At 44.6% G+C, this 17423-nt stretch overlaps 1 protein-coding gene across 4 annotated transcripts in view; it reads right to left on the bottom strand.

The window, feature by feature from the left end:
* Positions 1-2820: 2820 nt before the first annotated feature.
* Positions 2821-17423, bottom strand: part of AP3D1 (adaptor related protein complex 3 subunit delta 1) — a 46233-nt gene continuing 31630 nt past the window's right edge. Inside the window, exons 18-33 of one of the 4 annotated variants that reach the window (XM_074808979.1) lie at positions 17343-17414; positions 16311-16386; positions 15300-15499; positions 14554-14627; positions 13306-13329; positions 12004-12208; positions 11179-11241; positions 10456-10554; positions 9802-9951; positions 9620-9667; positions 9045-9234; positions 7845-7933; positions 6723-6808; positions 6166-6287; positions 5321-5400; positions 2821-4967 (exon numbers count right to left, since the gene is read on the bottom strand). In XM_074808979.1, coding sequence (XP_074665080.1) covers positions 4872-4967; positions 5321-5400; positions 6166-6287; positions 6723-6808; positions 7845-7933; positions 9045-9234; positions 9620-9667; positions 9802-9951; positions 10456-10554; positions 11179-11241; positions 12004-12208; positions 13306-13329; positions 14554-14627; positions 15300-15499; positions 16311-16386; positions 17343-17414 — 1674 coding nt within the window. In that variant the 3' untranslated portion in view covers positions 2821-4871. Of the gene's footprint in view, positions 4968-5320; positions 5401-6165; positions 6288-6722; positions 6809-7387; positions 7626-7844; positions 7934-9040; positions 9235-9619; positions 9668-9801; positions 9972-10455; positions 10555-11178; positions 11242-12003; positions 12209-13305; positions 13330-14553; positions 14628-15299; positions 15500-16310; positions 16387-17342; positions 17415-17423 lie in introns of those variants that run through there. The other 3 variants (XM_074808980.1, XR_012621130.1, XR_012621131.1) reach the window with 3 other exon arrangements.

The following is a 17423-nucleotide window of genomic DNA, read 5'->3' as shown; positions in this document are numbered from 1 at the left end:
CCAACTCCACCAGATCCCTCAGCGCTGGCTCAACCCGACTCTTCAACCCCTCCAGGGATGGGGACTCCCCCCCTGCCCTGGGCAGCCCATTCCAACGCCCAACAGCCCCTTCTGCAAAGAAATCCTTCCTAAGAGCCAGTCTGACCCTGCCCTGGTGCAGCTTGAGGCCATTCCCTCTTGTCCTGCCGCTGGTTCCTTGGCTCAAGAGACTCATCCCCCCTCTCTGCACCCTCCTTTCAGGGAGTTGCAGAGGGCCAGGAGGTCTCCCCTCAGCCTCCTCCAGACTAAACGCCCCCAGTTCCCTCAGCCACTCCTCTTACGACAAGGGACGACGAGCCGCTCCTCGGCTCAGCCCAGCTCAGCTCAGCCCAGCTCCATCCGCGGTGCTCACAGCCAAGGGGTGAAGGCTTTGGCCCCCAGATCCCAGCCTACCACAGGCTCTTCCTGGCAGCGTGGGTGTTCCCACCCATCCCAGCTGATCCCACCCGCAGCCCCGGCACAGGAGAGCGCTGCTGCCCCGGGGAGGAGCTGGGGCAGCTGCTCCAGCAGCGTCAGGGCCTCTCCGCAGAGGACGGCTGCCAGCGGTTGGGTACCTCCAAGGCTCGGTTTTGGGGCCACTCCTGTTTAACATCTTTATTGATGATCTGGGCGAGGGGATCGAGTGCCCCCTCAGTCAGTTTGCAGAGGACACCCAGTTGGGTGGGAGTGTTGATCTGCTCGAGGGTAGGGAGGCTCTGCAGAGAGACCTGGACAGGCTGGAGCGATGGGCTGAGGCCAACTGGGGGAGTTTCACTAAGGCCAAATGCCGGGTGCTGCCCTTGGGCCACAACAACCCCCAGCAGCGCTACAGGCTTGGGGAGGAGTGGCTGGAGAGCTGCCAGTCAGAGAGGGACCTGGGGGGGATTGATAATGAGCCAGCAGTGTGCCCAGGTGGCCAAGAAGGCCAACGGCATCCTGGCTTGTATCAGCCATAGCGTGGCCAGCAGGGACGGGGAAGGGATCTTACCCCTGTGCTCAGCACTGGTGAGGCCGCCCCTCGATGAGTGGGTTCAGTTTTGGGCCCCTCACCCCAAAAAGGCCATTGAATGACTCGAGCGTGTCCAGAGAAGGGCAACGGAGCTGGTGCAGGGTCTGGAGCACAGGTCTGATGGGGAGCGGCTGAGGGACCTGGGGGGGTTTAGTCTGGAGAAGAGGAGGCTGAGGGGAGACCTCATGGCCCTCTACAACTCCCTGAAAGGAGGGTGCAGAGAGGGGGGATGAGTCTCTTGAGCCAAGGAACCAGCGCCAGGACAAGAGGGAATGGCCTCAAGCTGCGCCAGGGCAGGGTCAGACTGGCTCTTAGGAAGGATTTCTTTGCAGAAGGGGCTGTTGGGCGTTGGAATGGGCTGTCCAGGGCAGGGGGGGAGTCCCCATCCCTGGAGGGGTTGAAGAGTCGGGTTGAGCCAGCGCTGAGGGATCTGGTGGAGTTGGGAACGGTCAGGGTGAGGCTCATGGTTGGACTGGAGGAGCTTCAAGGTCTTTTCCAACCAAGATGATTCTGTGATAACACACTGTCTGCAAAAACACACTTCGATAAGGATTCTCTGTCCAGTTGCTCAGTGAATTTTGACACGTAAGCGCCGAGAGCAGGGCCAGAGCCTGTCGCACTGTGCGAGGGCAGGAGTGCAGGGGCCCAGGTTCACTGTCAACTCCTGCACCGTCTAATTAAGGTCCTGCAGCTCATTAAACACTCCACGTTCACTCCAAGTGCTTCCTGGGTTTGGGGTTTTTTCATGCGTTTTCGAGGGTGGGGGTATGTGGTTGTTTTAATCCCGTGTCAGCAGGTTTGTGCAGCCCCCCCACGTGGCGGAGCGAGCAGCCACCCTCTCTGCAGGCCACTATGGGATGGCGACACCGGGCCTGCACTACCCGGGGCAAATGTCCTCGTCCTTCCTTCACATCTACCAATAACAGGGCCGAGAAGTTAGGGCAAGCCACGGGGTTTTCTCCTCACTACACAGCCCCAGGTATTTTCTGTTATAAAAGATGGTTTTCACAGGTTCTGGTCTTACTGGCAACCACTGGGAGGATCAGCAAAACCAACGCCTCAGTTCCTGTTGCACAGTTCTGGGCCCTAATCCTCAGATGAATGCTACTGTGTGTCCATCACATTCTACTGGATGCCAGGCCCAGGGGAAGAGACAGAAGGGGCTGATTTCAGTCCTTCTGTTTCTAGACATCTTATTAAGCCCAGAGCTCTGATTTTCATAAATCCTTAGATTTTTAGCAGCAATTGCGATCCAAAAAAATATGAAAAAATTAATGCAGCTTTAACTGAGACCGATTTTTTTTTCCCTGTAATTTTCTTAGTGACAAGTGCTGCTCGCTATGCTCCCTTCCAGAGGACTGCTAAAACATGACAGCCTGACCAGTTCGTTATCCAAAGTGTGTAGGAGTCAGCTTTGGTGCCTACAGAAGTCAGGTGAGTTTAAAACACACGAGATGAACAGCACCATTCCAGTCTCCCCCACCTCAGACTCCATTTCTGCTCACGTACCTCACGCCTTGGAGCTGTGGCCACTGTCAGAGCGGGTGTGGGATCAGGCCCCGACACACACACCAGGGCAGGGGAGTGGCAGGACACACCAGTCCCCAGCTGACACAAACCCACCGCCCCACACAGCAGTGCGAGAAGTGACCTCTTACCCCCTCTGGAGCTTTTGGAGTGAGATTCCTCTTACCCCCCCCCAAAACATTCAGAGCAGGGGTAAACCCATGTCATGTTTTTGGGTGCCTAGAAACAGGAAGGGTCTTATAAAGGACTATTTACAAAGCCAAAAATTTAACTTTGTTTTGAAAGTTTATTGGATCATCTTGACACAAAATCATTACAGCAGCTTGTGGTATGTTGTTTTCTTTTTCTCTTTTTTTTTTGTTTTTCAAGGGAATGTTGATAGCAAATAAATTTGTGAATGTAACACATCATACAGTTTCAAAATTCTAGAATCACTGCACAGGATTCTGTAAGAGAAGACTCTACATGCTAAAGTGACAGTTTTCATCCATGAATTAAAAAAACACTAATTGAGGAACATTATCCTTTAAGACAATTTTAATATGTTCAGTTTCTAATACACAAACTGGCTAACCAAGAGAGGTTGACCAATACCAAAAACTACCACTTCACCAGCAGTGAAGCCTGCTGCAAACAAATTCCTGCAGCGCACGAGTGCGGTCAGAACACAAAGCTGGTCCTAGCAACAAAACCAGAACAGAGCCTTTGCAAAAATGGGAAGAGTGTAAAGAGCACAAGACACGCTTAAAGTACAGGACATTCCCCCAAAAGGATAAAATCAACACTTTATCTGTTCCCTGCGCAGGATTTTAGCTCAACTCTGCTGGGCACTGCTGATACTGTTGGAGTGATGGCGGTGCTGGAGAAGTGGAGACCAACCCAACTCCTCCCTGGGGACCCTTCTGGTAACAGCGACCAACAGCTCTTGACCTGTGCCTCAAAGCAAAACTGTTCAAGCGTGTTCTGAGTTTGCTGGGTATGGAGCAGGAAGTAAAAGAACTGGGGAGAAAAAAAATTTAAAAAATCAAAAGATTTTGGAGAAGGCCATCAATTAAGCATCTCTGTAAAGGACACGGTGACATCCCTTTCCAGTCAGCGATTCCACGAGATCTCAATAGTGCAGAACGGGCTTCACTTCGCAGACCCTCTTTCTTCCCTCTGAAGTAACCTGCCACAGACACGAGTCCTCCCCAACCCGCCCCTCCTGCCACCCAGGCAGGGGGAGTTCTGCTGCAGGGACCCAGCCACACTCGCGCTGCTAAATCTGCATCCGCTGCAGCGAGGGCAGGGCCACGGGACGCTGCGGGGACAGCGGAGACAGCACGACACCTCTGGCTTCACAGCCCAGACGGAGGGAACAGGCCTGTACCTGCAAACTGCTCGGAGGACAAGGGATTACACACGTGGGAGCTTCTCTAACCTGGTAGTGGTCAACCTCAGCTGGTGAGCAAAATGACAAAAAAGCAGGAACAGACCCCTTTGGATTTCCAGTTTCTTGCTACACCCTAACTTTTCAGGAATGTGAAATTGAAGTGGACTCATAAAACACATCAGCAGAGACTGCTCAAAGGGGAGAGGCATGACAGACTCCATTTGCGGGGGTGGTCAACAGGAGCAGAGACCCAAACAGTAACACTTTCAGCCTGTTTCATGCATTCACTCTCTACTCTTTCAGCTGTCACTAAAAGAAGGTTAAGGCTCAAGGCAACTACTATAAACAGAAACTCAAACATCCCAGTTCCCACAGGGCTCATTTGGATTAGCTCAAAGAGATGGAGAGTGTTTATATGCTGATCAAAATAGATCTTGAGATAATAATAATAATAAATCATATATAAAAAAAAAAAAGAGGCCTTCAGGTCCAGCACCAGCCTCTGCTAGAAATATACATCAACTACAGCAGCCCTGAAGACATTTCCAAGGATCAAGTCAACCTTCCCTGGCAACAAGCACAACCAACAGACTCTGTGCTACTGTTGATAAAATTCTGCTTAGTCCACCGTCCCACGCAGATGGCAAGGTTTACAGGATCATCATGAGCTGCTGAATAAATAGCGCCCGCCCCTCCCTCCTCCAGTCATGTCACCAGGATCTCTTTGGGCTAGAAAGGGTTAACACCACAGTTTGTAAAAAGTTTTGAAATAAAAAGGTAACATACAGCCTTAAAATGTCTAAACTGCAAACAATGGTGGAGTTAACTGAAAAGCACGTGCCCCAGGATAGTACATGCGTACGAGGGAGAAACTTAACACTTGGGTCTGCTCGTCTTTACACATCAGGTGTGTTTCTTGTTGTTGGAATATTTTATAAGGAATATTCAGCACTTGGACAATGTCTCTTTCATCTCATCCAACAAGTTGCTAAGCAGGGTGGAATCATTACATTTCCCATCTATGGATACAGAGTTCTCTCCCTTGGAAAGAAAAAGAAAAAAGAAATCCATTAGCTCCTCTTCTAAGCGGGGACAATTTTATTCCCAGGCAAGCTCAGGGAGTGGACCCGGGCGGTGGAGCGGGCCGAGGAGGGAAGCAGGCTGAACCCTCAGGGCTGCTGCCACCCACCAGGTATGTGCTGGGCGGCAGAAAGCCCAGGGGAAGCACAAGCTTGGCAGCAGCACAGTGGAAACTGCTAGAGGGGCCAGAGGAATTGAATTGCCTGTGGTATCCCTGGATGGTTTAGGTATAGTTCCCTCCTCCTGTTAAGCTAGGAAAGGCTGCAGGTTTCGCTTCTCTCGGGTCTTGTTTCAGAGTGGTACAACGCTCTCACCTTTTTTACCAGTAGGCAGACGTGATGGCCTTGGATAGAACGACTGTACATTGATGCACACGAATCAACGCGTTCCACAACTATAAAAAAAACAGGAGTTTTCATTTAGTGGGACAACTTTTAATATAAGTTTCGCTTCCCATGAAGAGGAACTACTGCTTTGCCTGGCCTCCAGGAATAGAAGCTTCTAGTGAGTGAGGGGAGGAGGAAGTCAGGGTTAAGATGATGTATGTGCCTGGCTCCTCCTGGCTCCCTATCTAGGATATTTCACAATAATAAGGTTAAGTCATTTGTCTTTTAAGCAAGCTGCAAATGTTTTGTGGCAAAAATACTGATCAGAATGCAGATCTCTTCCCCAGAAATAATTTCAGTGAGGCAACACCTAATGCGTACACCAGAGCATGATGAAACAGCCATTTGTTTTGCTTCATCCAGTACTTGTGTTATTAATTACTAACTCCAAACTTGAATAGCTCACGCTCTCCCTTACTGAAACGAAGCACTGGGGAAAGAGGTGAGCTGAAGCACTGAGATCAAACACACCCTCCAAAGAACAGTTACAGCCCTACCTACAAGCAAGCTGCTCCCGTGGTACCTGCCACGTGCCTCACTGGACTGGAGGAAAGCCACAGGGACAGAAGGAGGCTTCATTCCGAAGAACATTGCATGCCTTGAGGATACCAATGTATTACAAAAGTGGAAAAAACTCCTCTCCCAAATTTATTTAATCTGGCCATCACCTGCTTCTGTCATTGTTGAGGCCACAGAGCACTGCACTTGCCAAGCACAGCTGAAATTTTAGAACACAGAATTTTGCAGAAGGTTCTGCATCGAGGAAGACTCACCTGAAAAATGATGATGAAAACATATCTTTGCCAGTAGATGTTGGAAAGAAATGCTAATTCCATCTACTTTAATAGAACTCATGTGCAGATCTCCAGACTCTAGGAGCTTGGCAAAAGCATCGCTGCAAAACAGGAAGGAAAGTAAACACTTGTACTACAAATTCAGGTGAAATCTGCCACATTAGCCCCATGCAGACCTTGAGACATCTCAGGATGCAGAAGTCTAAGTACTACCAAGCTCTTGGAAAATGGATTTACAGCAAATATGGGAACAATACTCCAGACTCCACTGGAGTACCTGTGACCTCAACCAGAGCTACTTCCACACGACCTCTGCCAGCCTACAGGGCACAGAGCTCCTTCTTCAGAATCACTTGAAATAAGTTGCTGGAAATATTTGAACAGTCAAACATTACACAAGGTAACTGAACCAAAGCAGTCACAAGCAGCCAAAGTCAAACGCATGCTGCGTGTCTTGCAGAGATGGCCTGCAGCCAAAGCTCAGCTTCACATGGGCGGCAAAAGCACCAGTGTTGTGCTCCCTAAATGGCACTTACCTATAGCAAGGCGTCGTGATCAAGTATGAAGCGCAACTGAAGTGCAATTTGAAATCTAGTTTTTCATGGGTTGAACCTTCATCATTCTGCAACAGGTCAAAGGAAAGGAGATGAATGGGAGCCCCGAGGCAGCAAGAGGAGGCACCACCCCCACCTACCAAACAGGCACCAACGAAGACTTTAGGGCTCAATTCCCTTTGATATACCCTGGCTGGGCCTGAAGGATCACTCTGAGAACCACCACACTACAACATCAGGCCACTCAGAGAAAAGATTTGGGCAGCTAGGTTCACACGTACATCTAGAGCAGGTAAGGGACACAACCAGAGGGATCGGGCTGCATTTTTGATTGCACTCTGCTGAAATATATTGAGCAGACTGAATTTAAACTAACACTTGAAGATGTGGTTTTACAGTTCACTATTTCCCAAGCAAAATAATGAATTAAGATCTCCCAGATTCTTAGGTACTGAAAACAGGACGAGTATACTATTTTTAAGAAACCCTTAAAATAGAGATAATGGCTGACTCTGAAGGAGCCACAACTGTCTCCATTCACTTCAAGCTGTTCACACAGCTCCTTCATTAAGAATTCTTCTCAAGTAAGATTAGAAACCTACAGTCTTATACAGGTCGATACCTATCAAACAATGCCTTCAACTAACCTCACTCTTGTTCTGGGTTTCCATCCTTAATAACTGTATCTAATTCTTATTACTATTTTTCCATCCTTGTACCAGGTAGCAGTGTCCAACTGATTTCTGGATAACCGAGATCAGAACAAACAGATTCTGGGTTGCATCTCTCCCTGGTTGGTTGACCTCCTCTCCCCAGCAGATGCACCACTGTCAGCTAGAAAATCACTGCGATGTGGCATATGTTTCAGGCTGCATTGCTCACACACTGCCAGGAATGACAATATAGGACATGCTTACGCAGTATTCGGGACACTCTTTGCACAAGATGTCATGTAAAAATACTTCTCACATCACAGAATGGGCTGGTGCAGCAGAGATGAAATGATGCCTAAAAAAAGCTCTAAAGCAGTGCTTTCCACCCAAGTCAAGCTCCCTTATGCAGTTCCAAAGGAAGCAGAAGCACAGATTTTAAAGCTGCACTTACTTTGACTATAAAGGACAGTGTTCCTTTTAACTTCTGAGCCATAACAATACTCTGAAGTGTAAACACAAACTGGGCTTCATTAGAGATTCCTAGCATGAAGAGAGGAAAGGGAGAAGTCAGGTCAGAAAATGGTTTCCATATCTAAGTAATGGTTAGAATAAACTGATCCGTAGCAGCTAAGCCTTATGTATTGACTATTTCTGAACCAAGCTTGAAATTTTCCGTGTAGTTGGGAGAAAGTTATACGCACAATTCCTGTTGTGAATTAACAGTGTTACAGCACTTAGCTCTTGGGTCTCTGAAAAGCAGCAGTGATAGCTGGCATTTGGTAGAGGTTATTGAGTGCCTGGACAAAGTATGTCACAGTGGCAATATATTTAAACTGTTTGTATAATTGGAAGATTATACAGCTTTCCAAGTAGTTTTCAGAACTAATTTGAATGCTAATGTTTCTATGCTTTTATTTTAATGTACAAGTCTGTGTCAAGAACTGCCTCATATAGAATAAAAAAACACCCCACTGCTTTTCACATGGGGGATCAAAATATACCCTGAAGACACTAAATCCCAGACAACTTGTGAGCTGTTTCAGTATTCAAATTAACTCTTTGGCAAAGGAAGTGAAATTCAAAGAAATTCAGCAGTTCAGTTGTACTATTGCACTATGTATGAAGCCATTACTCTTCATTTCTGTGTCGTAATATTTCTTAAGGGCTCAGCTGCCCATCCAAATAAGTACATACTTATCACAAACTTTCACTGCATATGGCCTCTGCCATTAAAACAGTGGAACAATAGCTCGAGAATAAATCCAGAGCAGATTCTAATGGTTCACAAACTTTGTTTCATTTTAAATCTCATAGCAAACTCCTCATGAATCTCAGACTCCTGTAGTTGGCGATGCTGGCACATTCAAGCGTGTGCCAGTCTGTGGTCACCTGAAAAAGCAACTCAGGCATTCGGACTCCCAGCCCTACATTATAGGCTTTGCTCTTGCTACACAGAACCACCTGCGTTTATAGCCACACTGTAAGAAGGCTTATCCTCTCCAGTGAATTGTGTGAAAGCCCAGCGAACACCCAGGCAGAAGGATTTGTCTTTCTGGAAAACAACAAGTAGCAAGAAGTTCAAACAATTCTTTCCACAGGAGGGCAGTGCAGGACTAGACATACTCCAAGAACCCTGTGCAAAACTGCATACCAGGGGGTAGCTGGAAGGGCACAGGTATCCCATCATGTACTGATGATCCTTCTGGTCGGAGCATTTTAGTGTTGAGAGAGTCCAGGACATTTAGTTCCATGCTCTTAAGGAAGCTAGTGCTTTTGTTCTCAAAGATAACAGAGACAGTAACTTGACTATCGTTCTGGAGGTTTCCTTGAATATCATAGGTCTGCAAATGAAGGGAAAAAAAAAGTCACAGGAAAGATTCAGAAACTTCAAACAGCAGAGCACTAGAACAGAACACTGCATCAGAATAAAGCAAGCTTCAGAAAGAACGTAGTTTGGTACAGCTATAGGATAATGAAAAGCACACTGGTGATCAGCTCCACAGTACTGCTAAGCAGTGGGAAAACAGCAACTTAAGAACTTATTAAGTGGGACATCCAAAAGAAAAGAAATGGAGCTCTGTTACATTTCTAACTCCTGCGATTTAAACAGTTCTTCAGTTAAATGTTGTCTACATAAAGTCGCTGTACTATCCCCAGGGTATGCTCTCTTTTCTTAGAGAACACAAGAAGAGAAGAGATCAGGATTTGAAAGCCAAAGAAACTCACCATTTTAACATATGGATTTTCAGCAAGAAGGCGGTAACTGGACATAGGCTGAAAAACAAGAAAGAAATCACAGCTGCAATATACTTAGTTTCTCTGAAAAGAGCTGTCATTCTCTTTCCTCCCAAAACAGTTTGGCTCCTGCCTTCTCTCAGGGCAAGGGCAGCCAGTGCACAGCTACTCACTGGTAGTGGTTCATCATCTAGTGTTCCATTCTGCACTGACTCTGTCGTCTCCTCCTCGCTGTGATGACTCTTCTTTTTGGATTTCTTTTTATCCTTTGATTTCTCTTCTTTCTCTTTCTTGTGCTTTTTCTTCTTATGCTTGGAGGATTTCTACCAAGAACAACAAGAAACTACAACAAACCCTTAAAGAAACCCTACATTTCTAGCCATTACATCATGACCCCTCTACCAATCTTTCAACTCCAAACTCCCACTCTCTGCAGCCTTTGGGACCGAACAAAGTTTCCTACTACTGCAGAAACCCAAAACAAGAGCTCCCATTCCTTAAACCCCAACAGTCACTCTGTGCTGAGTCCCAGTACACCCTTGCTGACCACTCGCATGACAATACCTTAACCCACAGCAGCCTGGGGCCAGCAGAAGGTCAAATCTCTTCAGCTGTTTGGAAGCTCAGCTTTAAAGCTGCTACATGACCCTTGGCTCAAGGAACAACCAAACTTCTTCCTGTGAAGTGTTTAGAGCTCTTCAAGGACTTAACTGGCTGCCTGTTTGCAGGTGGTCACTATACTGAAGTGGTAATTCCTGTGTGCTTTTTAAGGAATACAAGATGCTAGGAGAGTATGGCTAAGGGTGTCAGCAATTTAAACCACTTACTTTTCCTTCATCATCCTCCTCCTCATCTCGCTCTTCCCTTTCTTCCTTCTTTACTTCTTGAGGTTCAGCCACAACAGCAGCACCCACTACAGGCTCACTCTGAGTAGATTAGCAGAAGGATTATGACACTAACAGAACACAGTTGAAAAATTGAATCCCACACCAAAGAAATCTTAACAGTGACACCCCTCCCAACACCAACTTTTATTTCAAAAATTATATTTGATTAACATGGTATCGAGCCTTTCATTTTATGCCTCTGAAACCCAGCAAATATGATCACTTGAGGACCAGATACAAAAGATTTCTTCCAAGGAATCCATCCCCTTATATTCCCTGTCTCTTCCTCTAAAATCTCCCATCAAAATTCATGAGACTTTCTTTCAGACTATGTCTCTCCTGTCTATTAATATTGCTAATGTCTAGCTCACACTAGGAAATAAAACCATACAATAATATTAAAACCCAACAATAATATTAAAGTCCACCAAGTCTGTAGCTGCATCTGTATTTCTATCCATTGATCTGCAGCACAGAATAAGCCTGAAACCTCCTATTACAGTGTCTGTAAACTGGGGAGATAAAATGTCATTGCTTCATAGCATTAAGTTGAGGAGATGAAGCCTATCTTTCCCTTCTCTCCTGCAGCATGACAAAGCACTCGTATCACAGCTAAGATGCAATCATAAGAATAAGTTTCCTGCGATGTGGTAAGATGTCTACCTGTGGCTGGGTAGTGGAAGCAGGAGGTGGAGCAGTGGAGAGCCAGAAATCCAAGTCTTCCCCCTGAATTTCAAGAGAAAAACAAAACCACGACACTTGTTTTGATTCTTTAGAACAAAAAAAAAATCATCAATTAAATTAAAACCTTAAGTTTTCATGGAAATGCATCTCTCCAGAATGCTGGCACACAGATGCTACAATACATTTATGAACAAATAGTTCAAGAAGTTTAACTGCAGCCTTTGAGCAACTTCCAAACCTGGACACAGCCGACAGTAACTCCAAATTACCGGACATTTCACAATAGCTACAGGCATTCAAGGCACACAGGCTGCACCCTAGAGGAAGAGTGTATCTCTGCAGAGTGATTAACAAGAAGGATACTTCAAGTCTTCAGAGTAAGTGACAACTAATGTCAGGTTTTATAACTGCAAGATTCTGAAGTATATGGGGACACAATGTAGAACAAAAATGAGTTCCAGGTATTTTGCTAAAGACTTCCCCATTTTAAGAATAGACAGAGTATCAGTAACCTCAGCTTCCAAATTAGATCTGGAAGATCTGCTGTGTAGGCTGCAGTAAGCTGAATTCTGCTAACTGATGAGGCCAAGTAAATGTTGTTTTTATTAAGTAAATGTTATTTTTATTAATAATAATCTTTAAATTTTTACAGCCATAAGAACAGGTATTTAAGGAAATAAAGGTTGAAAACGTTCAGCTGTTTGAATTATCAAATGTGACTGTTCCTAAGCAACAGCAGAACACAGCAAATAAATACGGCCCATAACAGCAGTTTTTAACATAATGCAAGTCTTGGAGAATTACCTTTTTTTCTTCTTCCTCCTCTATTACCTTCTTCTCTTTCTCTTTCTTCTTTCCTTTGTCTCTCTCTTTTTCTTTGTGTTTCTTTTCCTTCTTTTTGGGTTTCTTGCTCTTCTTCTCTACTAGGGGAGCTTCTGAGTCTGGTGACTTCAGGGTCTCAACGTTCCTGTGTCTCTGCACTGGCAGCTTCTCACTGTCTGCTAAGGGTCTTAAAAATCAAGAGACCATTACCCTTCTGCAAACAGTCTCCCTTAGCTCAGATTATCTGCTGGATGTCCAATACAAGGTATGCTTTGTTTTTAAAGAGTTGGGCCCCAAAATCTTAAATTGGCACATACTTCTGTACCTTTTATTTATGTACCTGCAGGCACTGCCCTTGTGGATTAGCAGGTAATAGAAACAATTTGAAGGTGACTGCGAGCCAAGCTCTTGCTGACACCTGATCACTCTTAAAAGGGGTAAGTCCAGACTTGCAGGCTGAGTAACACCTACAGAATACATACACGTAGCATTACGCTGCATTTCTGTGGAACCACTCTCAAAGGAAGAGCAAAGATGTGAAACAGTAGGAAGCGTTTGCAACAGCGTGGAAATTCAAGCAGTGGAATGACAGCATGGCTCAAACAGCCCTTGAAGGGCGTGGTTTTTGTTACTGATGAATAGATCACTCCAATTGGAAATTATTTTAAGCAATAAATTTTTTCATTTTGAAAATTTATGCTATGAATCTGTACTCTACCATCACATTTAAAAAGTTGTGTTTCATTTCAGACACCCGTTTCCGAAAATCATGAGTAGTTGTTCAGATTTACACTGTATCCCAAAGCCATTACTTGGGGAAAAAAAAAAACACACCACAGACATTTTTCCATTCTTGTCAAACACTGTCCAGAAATCAGTAAGAAGTTCACCAATTGCCACTTTTTCCATTTCTACAGCTTTTACTCAACGTTAATTTTCATGTTTGAGCAGCAAACATGAAACAAGTTCAGGAAGATTTCTAATGGTCTCACCTGCCTTAATTTTTTCACTTATATTGCATGAAGTACCAGACCAAATTAATTTTTTGACTTTGAAACAAACACTGTAAGGGCAAGATGGACTCCATCTGTTTGAAGAGTAAACGGATCTCATCTTTAAGCTATTTCACATACACCTGCACAGGAACAGGGACTGGTGCTGAAAGTCAATGACGAAATAAGACTCACACAAATTTGAGGGTCAATGTTTTCAATAGTTTCACCACCCTTCAAGTATTTACATTGTCCACTGAAATCAACCAACCACTTAGCAATATATTCTTACCTGGAAGGCTTCCCTGAAACCAGACTGCATGTGAGCGTGACACAGACATAGCAGTGCAAGCACAGAAAGAAAGAGAAAGGACAGAGACATGAGAAAACATGACAGGAGAGCACAGCGACTCATATGGAATGGAAAGAGAATGGATGGAAACAATACCAAAGTCCAAAGATGCCTCCTGGAGCACAGCATTCGAACTGCTCTGCTCTATGTCTTCTAGGGCTGTCATGCAAATGAGCTCTATAGTCAGAAATTGATTTCCTTTTATACACTTGTCCCCTGTAGACTCAGAGGAATGTGACCAGCTCATGAAAAAGGGAAGTTTTTCAGAAGCTGTTCTTTCACTTTTTAAAATGCTATATCACTTTTTTGCAAGATACCAAGGGGCCAAAGTGCTACAGATTTGAGAACTGCAGAGAACAGCACAGACTTTAAAGTTACATACCAGAGAGACACTACACACGCACACATGTGCCTGCCCACCTTCAAAACTTTACAGGAGGCATCCATGGACAATAAATCAGCAATTATTTTTAGCGTGGTGATTTGGTAAAACAGCAACCCAAAAAAAAAATTTCCACGTGCAATACTTAACAGTCCACTGCTAATTATCACGTGGCATGCAGGGTTCAGGGTCTGCTGCACTGCAGCCTGGGGTGCTCATACTGTGAACGAGTCCAGCAGCTGAATGCGGACCAGCCTCTGGTCAAAGTTATGATATGCAGCTCACTCAATCCTGATAGAACAGGATTTTCCAACAGTGGCACCACACTGAATGTTTGCAGGGCAATGGGGATGCTACACACTGGCTGTTACTGGTCAGAGGATCACAAGGCAGAGCATACAGGCTTGCCACGTGTACGCTGGCTCCGAGACGAACACAGATGAACGTGGGCCACAGTGCCAACGCAGGTTAGATCAGAGAGATACTGGTACACCCGAAAGCGCAAACTCTCTCACATCTGGTCCCAGCTACGCTGCCTGAGCTTTCAGGCTCCATCCAGTCACACAAAACGATTCCCCTGCTGGTCCCAAACCCCCTTGCTATTTCAGCAGCTTTGCTTTTATCATGTATGCTGCAGTGGGAACCCCAGCCTGGATGATCAGCTAAGGTTACTTCCAAGACATAGCGAGAGACAGTCTTTTCACTTAGTGGACTGCAGATAATGCCGTTGCCTGTTTAGCCCCAGACCTGCCCTCATGCATTCTGATTGGCAATTAAGTAAATTCACACACAAAACTGTCACTTACTTATCCAGATCTATATCAAGTGCCTTATATGGATCATTGGGATCTTTGTCATCTTCATCACTGGGCAGAGCATTCTGCAGGAGAGAGAAAGACACCGTCCACTGAAGAAGCAAACCACAGGCAGTTTCAAAGCTAAACCTTTACATTACCCGAAGTTTTTTTAAGATTGTTAATCCTGGAACAGGCCAGCTGGCAGTCAGGCACAGTAAGTTATAGAAACAATGCACTTTAATGCAGCATCTAGTTACAAGATTAATTTAGAACAGAAAACCATTCTTCATAAGCTGCAGGATTTGAATTGCTGCTGTTTGGTTTTGATTAAAGGAAATTTTAGGAACAAATACAGATTACATCATTAGCATGTGCAATTAATTATAATCAGCTGCAAACCTGCTGACTAGACAGCAAGTTAATGTCAAAGTGAAGCAGCAGAGCATAATAAATGAAGTGACTATTTGGATAGAGTTACTTTTATAGCAGAGATGCATATTGTTTGTTGGTTGTTTTTTTTTTTTTTAATAGCTTCAGTGGCAATTTTTGTCTTTTTGTGCACAAAAAGACAATAATTTCTCCCCCTGCAAAGAACAGCCTAGGACTATCTCAGTCATTTCTTAATCAGCTTTGCAAGAAATCAGACCTCTTCAACTGCAACAACACAGACTGGCTGGCAATTTGTGGGGAAAAATCTCTCCAGAAGAGCACAGAGGTAAACCCCCCAACTGAGACCACCAAACGAAGCAACTGACCTCTGGCATCTCTTCTGTTATGATATCGACATGGTGAGCTGGAGCAATATCCTCCTCACTCTCCGTGTGCAGAGAGTTATGGCGATGATGTTTACCTCTCTTCTCCTTTTTCTGTTTTTTCTTTTTCTTGTCTTTCTCCAGTTTCTGTTTATGTCTTCGCTCTTCTTCCAGTTTCACATACTGGTCAGACATAGGCATTCCTGCAGAGGAAGCCAAACCGCTTTCAGGCTACAGTCCACATGGACACTGATCACTGCAACAATATGTCAGGAGTGAACCTTGCTTCTAGCTTCTCAACACCTCTGTGCTTCCGTATTGCCTCACATACAGCCCCTCTAGCATCAGCTCTACCATCACACTCCATCTCCCCAGAAACAGGACAGAGTTCTATCCTGCTCCCTGATTCTTGTCCACATTATCTGGATTACAAAGGGCATCTCAACATCGATATTTTAAATAGAATTGGTGCCATTGCTGTACTAATACTGACAACTTTCCACACTTTTAGGGAAAACTTTGTTATGTAAGCCTTAAATATTTGCACTTAGAACTCACCACTCGCAGTGTACTGCACTTTATCAACAGCTTTTCAGTGCTATATCAAACCACTGATTAGACATACAACTATCTTCTGATATTTGAAACAAGATATTAAAATAGTATCTCTATCATTAGACTCCACTTAGTGTCTCCTGATCACCTTCATCAGCCCTTTAAGACATCCCAAAGGTGACTGTCACCTACACAGAACAGTGGTTAGTTCACACGTTACAGACTTGGCTGCACAATACACTTAATCACAGAATTAATTCTAATACTGTCTCGAGAGGAACTGCACTTGGACTGCAAAGTACTATTTTCAAACACATGTAAATTAAGGAGATTTATTTAAGAGTCTAATGAAAATATGCTCCTTGCCCTTAAAAACCTAAGGAAGAATCCATAAGAAGAAATTATTACTTTTGCTTAACTGAATTTCTGTAATTAATTTTAAAGATTAGCTGCATTTACCTGGAACTTTTAGGGGGACAGAAAGGTCAATCTGGACCACAGGTATATGTTCCACACCTGGAGTGTCTTGGTATCGCTGGGAAAATGAAAATGTTACGTTCTGGGCACTGCCAGATACAAATTTATATAAATAGACACGTTTCAAAACATCAAACAGTTAATCCTTTAAGTGAACATTTTAAAAGAATAGGAATGGAATAGCTCAGTACTAAATCCTGTATGGTAGCAGAATGCATCTTTAAAGCCAGCTGACAGCTATTATAAAAGACCCTACTTTTAGCTACAGTTTTTTAACCCTGCTTCTGCCCTAAAGAAGGCTTGTTGCAACTCTCTGAAGAATTTTTGATTTGTGTTTTATAGCTAATAACTTGCCTCTTCAAAAGAGGAAATTTTTTGATTTGAGTTAAGGAAAATGGAGCAGTCCTTAGGATATACAGGGAATAAAGCAGGTTCCTTCCCTGAAAAAGGGGTTAAAGAAGAGACCCCAATGACCTTTTGATCCATAAGACACACTGCATGTTCAAGAGGACCATGTTCACTCTCTCTTCATTGCCCTTAATGAAATGTCTGGTAATCTGAACCCTTCCATCACCCACAGCTGGGACAAACTACCTGCACAGGAATCTGTGACACAAGGGCACAGAGGAGAAGTTTCTCTACGGCTTTTAGGGAGTCCTTGCTGAAGTATAAACACCGCGCTTTCCACGACAAGTTAACCCAGACTGTTCCACACTGCTGTGTAATGGCTGTTGTGACAATTACCACCCCTTATTTCTAAACTGGAGGTCCACCAGAGATTCACAAAAAGCTGGCTGCTCTTGGGATATCAGGTCACTTATGAGTTTCTCAGCACAAGCAAGACTTATAAAAATAGTTGTAGGTAGCCCCTCCAGTTGGCACACAAGACCTCAAGTGATCAGAACTGCAGTGGAAATAATCGGAATGCCCCAGAGGGAAGCCACAGCTCTGACATTCAACAAGCCTTCACACAATTAAGAGGCCAACAAGATATTTTAACTCAGACTCACTCACCTTCTGTGGGGAAGGAGAACTTTTAATATAAAATGGGTTGTTTGCTTGTTCTTGTTTCCGGGCTTCTCGACGCTAAAAGCA

The sequence above is a fragment of the Strix aluco genome, chromosome 29, assembly GCF_031877795.1.
Source record: "Strix aluco isolate bStrAlu1 chromosome 29, bStrAlu1.hap1, whole genome shotgun sequence".
Lineage (NCBI taxonomy): Eukaryota > Metazoa > Chordata > Aves > Strigiformes > Strigidae > Strix > Strix aluco.
The sequence above is the reverse complement of the archived record's forward strand: the minus strand, read 5'-3'. Positions and strand labels throughout refer to the sequence as shown.